Source organism: Lynx canadensis, chromosome B4 (assembly GCF_007474595.2).
Source record: "Lynx canadensis isolate LIC74 chromosome B4, mLynCan4.pri.v2, whole genome shotgun sequence".
Taxonomy (NCBI): Eukaryota; Metazoa; Chordata; class Mammalia; order Carnivora; family Felidae; genus Lynx; species Lynx canadensis.
The window spans coordinates 78,801,342-78,812,553 of NC_044309.1; the positions used below are offsets into that span (position 1 = coordinate 78,801,342).

The window sequence follows — 11,212 nt, forward strand, 5'->3', positions numbered from 1 at the left end:
ATAAAAACACAAGCTTCTTTTCTAATATCTATGGAAGATTTAAACGTACAGGGGTGCCTAGCTGGCTCAGTCAGTGGGGCATGCGACTCTCGATCTTGAGGTTGTGAGTTCAAGCCCCATGCTGGGTGTAGAGATTACTTAAAAATAAAACCTTAGGGGCGCCTGGGTGGCGCAGTCGGTTAAGCGTCCGACTTCAGCCAGGTCACGATCTCACGCTCCGTGAGTTCGAGCCCCGCGTCAGGCTCTGGGCTGATGGCTCAGAGCCTGGAGCCTGCTTCCTATTCTGTGTCTCCCTCTCTCTCTCTGCCCCTCCCCCGTTCATGCTCTGTCTCTCTCTGTCCCAAAAAATAAATAAACGTTGAAAAAAAATTAAAAAAAAAATAAAACCTTAAAAAAAATTTTTAATGTACATTTACTTTGACTCAGCAACTCCGGGAATTATTCAGATACCCTCATCATGTACAGTATGCCATGTATCCAAGGTCATTAACTGCAACTTTGCTGTCATAGCAGAAGATTGAAAAGACCCACAATTTGAGGATTGGTTAAATAAAATATGAGACTTTATCCTGGAATTAAAATTAAAAACTCAATTAAAAAAATTTTTGTAATATGGGGCACCTGGCTGGCTCGATCGGTAGCACACAGAACCCTTGATCTCAGAGTCGTGAGTTCAAGCCCCACGTTGGGCATAGAGCTTGCTTGCTTACTTACTTACTTACTTCCTGACACTAATACATACATAGCATCCATAGGCGGAATATTATGCAGCTTTGAAAAAGCATAAGACAACAATTTGCATGCTGATATGGAAGAACAGGCACTGACTGAATGTCAAAGCACGACATACAATACTACATATAGTGTAAAACCCTTTGTGAAAGAAAAGTACACCTGTATATATGTATGTACCTAAGGAATTAATATGTACATAAACTCTAGCTGAGATGAATTACAAGAAACAGGTAATGTTAGTTACCCTCTGGGCGAGAAACCGGGTGGCTGGTGAGGAAGGAGGCCGTTTGTACTTAGAATTGTGTATGGGGGACCTTTAGATCTACTCAAAAACAAAAACGAGCTTAAATTTTTTCAGCTGCGTGTGACATGCGTACATATGATAAAAATCGAGTATCGTCAAAAAAGCGCCCGCTGGTCCAAGCATCAGACATCACTTCCATCACTTACAGGGTAACCGTATGCAAAGTCTGTGCATAAAATGGGGATTTTAATACCCAGGCCCCTCGGAGGGCTGGAATGTGATGGACAAGCTCCGCCCTCAAGTGGGTATTGAAGTAACGTTTCCATCCTTCCTCAGTGTCCTTGTCTAAGCTCTGGTATTTTGTTATCTCCTGAGTGACCTTGATCACATAGTAGGTACACAGCAACTGGGACAGGAAGGAGGGGGAGGGAGGGAAAAGGAATTCTCCCCAAAGCTTTTCTGTCTTTCCCTGAACAAACACCTGGGGTGTAGAAGTAAATTCCAGGAGGCTACTGGTGGGACCCTTGGCTGCCCCCTGCATGCCCACTGTCCCGGGGGGCAGGGCCTAATAAGAAAGGTGGCTAGCTTCAAGAAGGATTGGGGGGGGGGGCACAATAGAAAATATTGACTCGGGGCCTCAGTGGGCAAGAGGTCCCTTTCACTTCGTGGTGGGCTTGCTCTGGGCTCTAACACTACCCTGCCACCTCCTGGGACCTGGTGAGTCAGTCACACGTGAGCAGAAGGCTGGTTAGCGTTGTATATGCATTTGCAAGTTGCAACAAAAATGAATTTACTTCAAGCTGCTGCCACAATAATTAGAGAGATGATGCTGTTCTAAATTTTTTGGTTACGTTTCTTTATTTTTGAGAGGGAGAAAGAGAGCACGAGCGGGCGAGGGGCAGAGAGAGAGGGAGACACAGAATCCAAAGCAGGCTCCAGGCTCTGAGCTGTCCGCACAGAGCCCGGCGCAGAGCTCGAACTCACGAACCATGAGATTATGACCTGAGCCCAAGTCACTCAACAGACTGAGCCACCCAGGCACCCCAGTGCTGTTCTAAATAATGGTGCTTAGTTTTATCATTGAAGAGGGAAGTCCTTTATTGCAACAGAGTCCAGAACCCTGGCCCCGGGAGGGGGTGGGGCAGTAGAATGAGGGGAATCAGTCAGGAAGCAGCTTCACTGAGGTGGGTGGCTAGGGAGGTAGCAAGATAGAGTCCAGAGGCTGGGAAACCAAGGGTCTGGGGACAGAAGCTTGGAGACCCACAAGCAGGACCAGAACTTGAACTTCCAGTGCCAGCTGTCCACACTTCTGTATTGTCTTGTTTATTCTCCCTTGGTGTTTCGGAAAGTAAATAAGGGCCTGTCCACACTTAGTCTAGGGGGCCAACATATCAGCCTAGAACTCCCTGGTCGTGGCAGTGAAACCACAGGCCAGGGATGCGCTGCCCCACCTCGCTGTGTCCTAAACCTCTGGTCCTGCCCTAGACCTTGGAGGCTGCATTTCAGCAAAAACAGGCAAACCCCTTTACACATTCCACAGAATATATCCACACCCATATACACACAGCACACCCTCCACATGCAAACACAGAACGCACACGCCCTTCGCATACTCAGCTGTGTCTACAATATAAAAAGTGCATTTAAAAGGGTGGAAAGTGGGGGGGGGGGGGCAAAGACCACTGTAGGGTGGGTGCAACCGTGAGTGGAACAGGAAGAGCCCACTTATCAATGCCAAGTCCTATACGATCTTGGCTTCTAGAAATTGCAGGTGTGACACACACCCAGTTACTAGAAATGGACTCTGGGCTTCTGAAGGGATGGGAAAACCAGGACTCCTTGGTCCTCAGCTGCAAAGGAATCACGATGGTAAAAAGACATCTGTGGCCACCGAGAAAATGCCATGCGCCTGGCTGAGGAGGAAGAGGAGAGGCTTGGGAACTGAACTGGGTTCCAATGCCAGACCCTCCTCTTTCTAGCTGGGCCAGTTACTTGGCCCTATGTGCAAGCGGTCCTGTGATGCTATAGAAAGGAAACTGAACTCTCTCCGGATAATACCACCCAAAACCTGCTCTGCTGGCCTCGAAGGCTTTGTTGCACAGATAAAATGAAATGGGTATTTAAGAGCACGTTAATGGGCAAGGCGTCATCTGGCTTTCAGCAAAGAAGTCTCTCTGGGAACAGCCTAGAGAAGGCCAGACTTTCCTCCCCGGTGCCCCCTACTTTCCAGGACCCCCTCCCCCCAGCTTCTGAGTCCCAAGAGAGGCCTCCCGACCACCTCTCCCCCACCTCACCCCACCCCACCCCTTAACACGGGCTGCACACAGCCAAGTGGGATTGGCAGAGCCATCTGAGGCTTTATTTGGGAAAAGACTCTTGAATTGGCTTTTAGCTGGGGGCAAGAGGGGGTACCCGGGGCAGTGGACTCCCCCTAAGGGTAGGCCGAGGACTGGGGCGAGGCTTAGGTGGGCCTCCCGTTCCCGATGCTCCCCTGCACAGCTCCTTCCCCCACAGGGTCTATGGCAGCCACTGGAGCGGGGAGGCTGGGAGAGACCACAGTGGTTGTTCACTTGGACAGGACGTCAGACGACTCGGACACCAGCTTCCCATCACGGGTCTCGATCTTCTTCACCACCACAGCCTTGGAGGAGCTGACACGGCTGGAGGAAGCAGAGCTCCCACCAGAGCCGAAGCCAGACTGCATGGCATAGCTGAGGCCAGGGCTCATGAGGCCCCCGTAGGCTGAGACCAGCCCACCTGGTCAGGGATAGAAGCAGTCACATGAGCGCACAAGGCCATGTACACATCAGGCTCCGTGTCCCCTGTTCCCTGTCACTCCCTACACGGTCCGCAGGCCTGGGAAATCACCCTGCTTCGTTATTTTAAGATTACTGGGGGGAAACCAGGAGCAGAGTAGGACAGAGCTTTGAATTAGTTAGGTGACCTTGGACAAGACATCTGACTGCACCCCAGTTTCCTCACCTGTACAAGAGGGAGACGTATAGGAGCTGGCTGAAAAGGCCCCACCCTCCTGCCCTGCACCCCAGGGCCAGGACACTCACCTGAGTAGCCGGTGGAGGTCTTAGTGTGGATACTCATGTTCTGCATCCCAGACTCCAGCCTGGACCCAGAGGACACACGGGACATCAGACCCAACTCCTGACCCTGGTTCCAGGACCACGGGACTCAATTCCCACCCCTCCCCATGCCAGGTCCCAGGGCTGGGGCGCCAGGGCCGCTCAGAGACCCCAACACCCACCTGCTCTCCTCGCCCTCCAGCAGCTTGCGGTAGGTGGCGATCTCGATGTCCAGAGCCAGCTTGACGTTCATGAGCTCCTGGTACTCCCGCAGCTGCCGGGCCATGTCCTGCTTGGCCCGCTGCAGGGCGGCCTCCAGCTCGGCCACCTTAGCATTGGCGTCCTTCACGGCCAGCTCCCCACGCTGCTCGGCATCAGCTACGGCGGCCTCCAGGGAAGCCCTCTGTGGGGGCAGGGAGAAGGTAAGCAGGTCAGGGCAGAGCCTGGTTATCTCCTCCCCCTGCACCCACCTTCCCTTTCCCTTTTTTAGGGACCAGAGCCTCTCCCTGACCTAGATTAACCAACTCCACCTAGCACCAAGAAAATGCTACCAATGAGCTTCAGGAACCCAAATAGAGTGGGGCGGGGCAGTGGCTGGCGGTGGTGGAGCATGTGACTCTTGATCCCAGGGTCATGAGTTCAAGCCCCACGTTGGGTATAGAGTTTACTTATAATAAATAAATGAAATAAAAAAAAAAAAGGAACCAGAATAGGGAAATCCAAGCAGTTCCCAGACTCTTCCTTGCACAAACTTCTCACCTGGGACGCCATGAAGCATCATCCCCGCCCTAACTGGGCCAGCTCTCTGCTTTCCAGACTGTGTTAAAAGCAGCAGAGCCTGACCTTACCCTGATATACAAGACAATAAAATAAAGCAGGCTTGGGACAACCCATTCTGGACCCCAACCTGTCTGTCGCACCCCCTCTGGCCCCTGCGACGGCCCCAGGAACCTTTTCCGCACCCTTCAGCCTCCCAGGAGCAGCCTGAGAACCTGGAAGTCCGGTCTAGGATTCTTTCCCAGGCCCCTCACTCCCTGCTGCATTGCTCGCTGTCACCCACACATGTCCAGGGATCCTCTCCCACCGCCAGCCCAGCCCATACCTGGTTTTTGAGGCCCTCAATCTCAGCCTGGAGTCGGTTAATGTTCCGGTTCATCTCGGAAATCTCCGTCTTCGTGCGACGGAGGTCATCCCCATGCTTCCCGGCCAATGTCTGCAGCTCCTCGTACTGCAGGTATGAGGCACGAGTGAGGCAAGTGCCCTGCTCATCTCACCTCACCCCTGCCCCACCCCCCCACCCCCCCCCCCCACACACACACATGCACACACCACTGCCGGCCTTCTTCCAGACCTCCAGGCACACGGATATCCCTGTCTCCACAGTACCCACTCAGCAGGCCCAGCTCACAGCAGGCAAGGTCGACTTTGAAATCCTGCTCCCTCCTTAAGTACTAGGGCACAGAACCAGCCAGAGGGGAGGGCCAGCCTAGTGACCCCACTCTTCACCTTGATCTGGTACATGGTCTCAGCCTCAGCCCGGCTGCGGTTGGCGATTTCCTCGTACTGGGCCTTGACCTCGGCAATGATGCCATCCAGATCCAGGGAGCGGCTGTTGTCCATGGACAGCACCACGGACGTGTCCGAGATCTGGGACTGCAGCTCACGGATCTCCTGTAGGGGGCAGGTGGGGTGGGGGGGTAAGGCCCTGTCCCTGCACCCAAGAAGCCCCCTCTGGCAGAAGGGACTTCTTTAGGGAAAAAGCAGGGAGGCCAGCAACAGAGGAGAGAAGCAGGTGGAGTTAGAGCTGGGGAGAGGGCCACGTTCCTGAAGAAGGAAGACATGTCAAAGACCTGAAACCTGGGGGGAAGTACAGGTGAAAGAAGATAAGGATAATAAGGCAACCTGGCTTCAGGTGAGTAACCTGAGCAGCAGCGCCCTTCCACACTCAGCTACCAGTAGTAAGCCCCTGAAGAGCTTTCTAGAAGGCCCAAAGATTCAGAACAAAGGCTCTGGGGACAGAGCAGGTTCAGGTTGTAGCTGGGTCACCACTCTGTATGAAGACCTTGGACAAGATACTTCACTCCCGAGCCTGTTTTCTCGCCTACGAAATGGGGTAATAAAGCCTCCCTCACCCTCATGCAGGGGGGGCAAAACATATAGAACCATCATGCTGGGTTATGTCAATAATTGTAATCATTCAGTTGGTGATACTCTGTCTGCTGATGCCCTGGGGGCTGGGAGGAGCCTCTGACAGGGCGGGGGGGCCCTCAGTCCTCAGCCCCCAAGAACATACCTCTTCATACAGCTGCCTTAAGAAGTTGATCTCGTCGGTCAGCCCTTCCAAGCGGGACTCCAGCTCTACCTTGTTCATGTAAGCTTCGTCCACATCCTGGGTGGTAGGGGAGGGGCAGCCTGAGCTGAGTGTCCACACACAACCCCAACCAGGGACACCCAATGGCCCAGACACAGAACCTCTAACCAACTGACTTTTCCACCTCACTCCATGGCCTGATTCTCCAGCCTCAGCCCCATCACACCTGTATCCCCAGCCCAAACACGTTTACCTCAGTTTCTGCAGCCCTCCTCCTCCTCCACTAAGAGGCCCTTCCATGGCCAGACCTCCATTTTCTTAACCACGTCCTAACATCAATGTTCAGAGTTCTGTCCAAGTGTACCTAAGTATCCCTCAGTCCTTGTCTATCTTTCTATGCTGTATACCTGGGAGGCACCCAAATGCCCCATTACTTGGACACATTTAGGGACAGAACCCGGAAAACCTCCTAATCCAGGTCTCTAAGCCCCGCGTCCCATGTCTGGTCGGGGAGGAGTGTTCCCTCACCTTCTTGATGAGGACAAATTCATTCTCCATGTCTGCACGTTCTTTGATCTCCTCCTCGTATCTGGTGAGGAACAGAATTAGAATCAGGGTGAAGGCAAAGGTGAGGTTATCCTGAGTATTTGGGGAGGCGATATCTAGGAAACTCAGTTCATGAAGGACACGAGGGCTGGTCTGGTGCTTCCGCCCCAACCAGTCAACTCTTTCCCCACCCCTACCCCAGGCTATCATCAGCCAGTGGGGAGGCCTGTGGCAGGAAACCCCTCTCTGAATCCACGTGTGCACATTGGATTAGGCATATGAAGAGGGTTAGCAGCGGGGATTGACAGGAGACCTCAGACAGAACTTTCTGGGGTGTGCTGGAAATCAAGGGTAAGGAGAAAATGAGGCCAGGGCTGCAGGTACGTACCAGAGGCCTCTCCCATCTGATGCTTACGACGTAAATATTAACATACACCTCGTTGTCCAAATCTGGACAGTTCTGAGATCGAAAGGGGGTGGGTGCTGTTAACAATTATGCCTGGACCATGGGCATAAACCTAGACTGTCCTGGAAAGCCTGGGCCTCTGGTCACCCTAATTACATAGGACTGCACTGCCCAACAAGCAGAGGGCCCTGGGGTCTTAGGCAGGGCAGGAGGACTTCAGTCGGTAGGGGGCGGTGGGAGGGCAGCTCACTTATTCTTGAAGTCCTCCACCAGGCCCTGCATGTTGCCAAGCTCCACCTCTAGCTTCAGCTTCTCCTGGCCCAGGGTGTCCAGCTGCCGTCGGAGATTGTTGATGTAACTCTCGAACATGTTGTCCATGTTGCTGCGAGCGGTTTTCTGCTGCTGCAGGAGGTTCCACTTGGTCTCCAGAATCTTGTTCTGCTGCTCCAGGTGCCGCACCTGCATGAGGGAAGGAGGGAGCAAGAAGGTCCACATCAGGCCATCAGGTGCAGTGTGGGGGGAAGCAAGCACTGTCCTTTCCTCTAGCCCACTTCCCGGGCAGTGGGGTCTCCAGAACCCAGAGAGCTGGTTAGCTGTTCTGGGAGAATCACCAATGGCCTGAAAGAGACAGCACGGCGGTCAGTGGACTAGGGGGCCATGTGCCTCTAGTGCTGGGGTGGGGACAAGTGGGGATGATAGGCAAGCGCATAGATGGAAGGGATCAGCTGGGGAGTTACGCTGAAACGATAGTCGTAGAACGAATAGGTCTTCTTTACTTAGACTGTGTATTACAAATCAGCAAGAATAGCCAAGTTTCGATTAATACTTTATGTAAGGTTGAAAAGGAAATTCAAGGGCTCATATCAAATATTACTGTCATTATCATTATTATTGGGAGTGGCTCTGAGGGACTCCTAGAGATTAGAGAGAAACTTGAGCTCTTCGGCCTGGAGAACACTGACCAGAAGACCCAGGTTTTAGCCAAATGCTGCTACCAACCTGTGCCGAGCAACATTCAGTTGCTTACCCTCTCTGAGCCTGGGTCTCCCCAACCCTGTGGTAGCCTAGAGAAGCCCAGGCGGGCCCTTTCAGGAGCCTATCTCTGTGCAGATGTGACTGGGCGTTGGGAAAGGGGCAAGAGACCAGGCAGACCTCGTCTCCACCACACTCCCTTTGTGATTCTCCAGCATCACGGAGGTCTTCCCACTAACCCCCACCCCCGAATCCACAGCCCTCTCCTCCTGCCCCAAACACAAAGTTTCTGGGTTCCTTGGGCTCAAGGGATCCAGATTTCAGGAAGAAACTAGGGCATATCAAAAAGGATTTTTTTTATATAAGATTTTATTTTTTAAGTAATCTCTACACCCAACATGGGGCTTGAACTCACAACTCCGAGATCATGAGTCACATACTCCACTGACTGAGCCAGCCAAGCTCCCCAGAAAGGAAATTTTTAAAAGAAAGAATAACAGACTGGTTCCAAAAACAAGAATGTGTTTTTCTTAACCCCAAGTCGTCACTTTTTCTGTTCTTTAACCTGAGGGGACTTAAAAGAGAAGGTGGATTTAAGGGTCTGGTCTAGAGCCAACAAATTCTTCTCTAGAAATCTTTTCTCCCCATGTCATTCAGCCCCCAAATTATAAAGAGTACATGATTTTAACCTTTAGCCTTACTGGACTGCTTAATATGGGCCAAGCACTGCTAAGCTCTTTACATACATCATATGCTTGAATCGGCAAAACCTCTTTGATTTAGGGATTATCAAGCCCATTTTATAGATGAGATCAGATTTGGCAAAATAGCCCCATCAAAGGGAAGGGCAGAGTACTGTGATCCAGGAACTCGGACTCAGAGCCCGGTGCCTAACTACTCACTTGCGAGGACCCCAAAGCTAACAAAACCCCGTCAAGGAGTAAAGTCAAGGGTGCTTTGGGCCAAGGGGGCAGCAAGCCGGCCACAAACAGGGGAGTGCCAATTCCCTGGGGGACTCCAATTCCTAAGGGCGTCACTCTGCCCCAGGATTTGCCTCCTTCCCTTCCCACAATGCCTCCAGGAGCCACTCAGCAGGGAGTGGCCCAATCCTCCAGCGCGCTGGGCACTCCCCCCACCCCCACCCCCACCGGGGCCCCTGGGGCAGCAAACATCCAGGCTGCAAAACCCGGCCAGGTGCCTGCCGTCGGGAAAGTGGAGCCAGGTTGGGGCGGAGCCGGGGTAGGAAAGAGTGAAAGGGGCCAAGGGCCGAGTGGGGAGAGGGGCGTTGGCAGACAGACACCTTATTTGAAGCCATAAACTATGGGGTTGAACAGGACACGAAACCTGGGCGAGGTATCCAACGCCCGCAGACTTTGAATCCTGGATGGAGCTTTCCCGAAGCCAGGCCCTGGCGTCCCCTCACCCCGACCCCACCCCCCAGAAACTAAGAGCTCCCCAAGTAGGGGAGCGCTCCCCCACGATGGAAGGCCTCAGCCCCTCACCCCATGGGGCGGGGCGGGGGGGAGACGGGGGGGGGGGGGGGGGGGGAAACGGAGGCTCTGCCCCGCCCGACCCCGCCCACCCCGCGGGTTCCCAGGGCAGGGGCCGGGTGATGACTCATCTCGGTGCCCCCACACCCGGGCCCTGGGACGACAAAGGCCTCAATCAATATTTGCCTGGTTGAGTCAAGGCACCCGTTTCCTTCTTCCAGAATCCTATCGAACCCTATTTAAATTAAAAAAAAAAAAAAGCAGAGGGGCACCTTTGGGGAGCCCTAGGGGCAGGGCTAGGGAGAGGGTGAACCTGGACGAGGGGCCTCCCTCCCACCCCACAACTGAACAGCTAAGGCTCTTCCAGGTCTAAAGCTTCATAGCCCGGTCAGCACTCGGGTAGGGGTGAGATGCGTGAAGGGAGGAAGCCTCAAGTTTGAGAGTCAGAAGCGGCCCGGACCCTCTCCCCACAGCTGCCCCAGCCCAAACCAAAATGCACGGGAGGACTGAGTCATCGCTGGAAGGGAGAGTGTTGCAGGGTGGGTGGCGCCCAACAGGTCGCCAGTGGAGAGCTGGAGATGTACCCACAGACTGGGTGACCAAGAGACCGGTCGGGACCCCTGGCAAGCCCCAGGCACTGCCAGCCACGCAGGGGGGCGGAGCGGGGCGGGGGGGGGGGGGGGGCTATCCTCACCTTGTCGATGAAGGAGGCAAACCTGTTGTTGAGGGTCTTGATCTGCTCCTTCTCCTGGGTGCGCACGGCCTGGATGTTGGGGTCCACCTCCAACTTAAGGGGGCTCAGCAGGCTCTGGTTCACTGAGACAGCCGTGATGGCCCCCATACCGCCGGGCCTGCCATAGCCCCCAACCACACTCATGCTGCTGCCCAGGCCACCCCGGAAGCTGCTGCCGCTGCCCACCCGGGACAGGGCAGAGCTCATGCGGGAGCCAGGCGCACTAGTGAAGGAGAGGCTGCTGAAACCCCGGGGGCCGGAGGAGGACACCTTGTAGGACTTCTGGGTCACCCTGATGGACATGGTGGAGGCCGGTGTGGAGGCTGGAGTGGAGGCGAGTAGGCTGAACCTGCCTGAGGTTCGAGAAGAAGCCGAGAAGCTGCTTCTATGGTGGGAAGAGCTCCCCAGGGTTGGCCCTTTATAACAGAGAGCACAGCCCAAGGGGAGGGGGATCAGCCTGGTACCTGAGTGGCTAGGCCCTGAGGGGGCTGGGCCTAACCCGACACCTGCCACCTACAGGCCGGACTCAGGTGGGGGCAGCAGAGAGCTGCTCCTACCCAGGAGCCCACTCTAGCACTGCCCCAAAAGCTCAGAAAAGAAGGATTCCGGAAGTGTAAAACTGGGGAGAACAGTTGCCTTGCAGGGGCCCCACGTAACAAAGAGACTTGCTTGGGGTCACCGAGCCGCTGCAGTCCTAC

The 11,212-nt window shown here is 54.2% G+C and overlaps 1 protein-coding gene across 1 annotated transcript; it reads right to left on the bottom strand.

Moving 5' to 3' along the window:
• Positions 1–3,311: 3,311 nt before the first annotated feature.
• On the bottom strand, positions 3,312–10,920 carry KRT8 (keratin 8). Its single transcript, XM_030322691.1, has 9 exons — positions 10,476–10,920; positions 7,570–7,778; positions 6,896–6,956; positions 6,350–6,445; positions 5,563–5,727; positions 5,159–5,284; positions 4,239–4,459; positions 4,042–4,100; positions 3,312–3,736 (listed from the first exon to the last, which is right to left on the bottom strand). The coding sequence occupies exons 1-9, from the start codon at positions 10,815–10,817 to the stop codon at positions 3,546–3,548; spliced, it is 1,470 nt and encodes a 489-aa protein (XP_030178551.1). The 5' UTR covers positions 10,818–10,920; the 3' UTR covers positions 3,312–3,545.
• Positions 10,921–11,212: the final 292 nt, after the last annotated feature.

Bases quoted from the DNA above. Each gene is read 5' to 3' on its own strand.
- KRT8 (XM_030322691.1), bottom strand. From the start codon at position 10,817: ATGTCCATCAGGGTGACCCAGAAGTCCTACAAGGTGTCCTCCTCCGGC. The intron at 7,779-10,475 runs GTGAGGATAGCC...TCCCTCATGCAG, and splicing joins TTGCCTCCTTCATCGACAAG to GTGCGGCACCTGGAGCAGCA. The intron at 6,957-7,569 runs GTGAGCTGCCCT...GTTCCTCACCAG, and splicing joins GTGGAGGACTTCAAGAATAA to ATACGAGGAGGAGATCAAAG.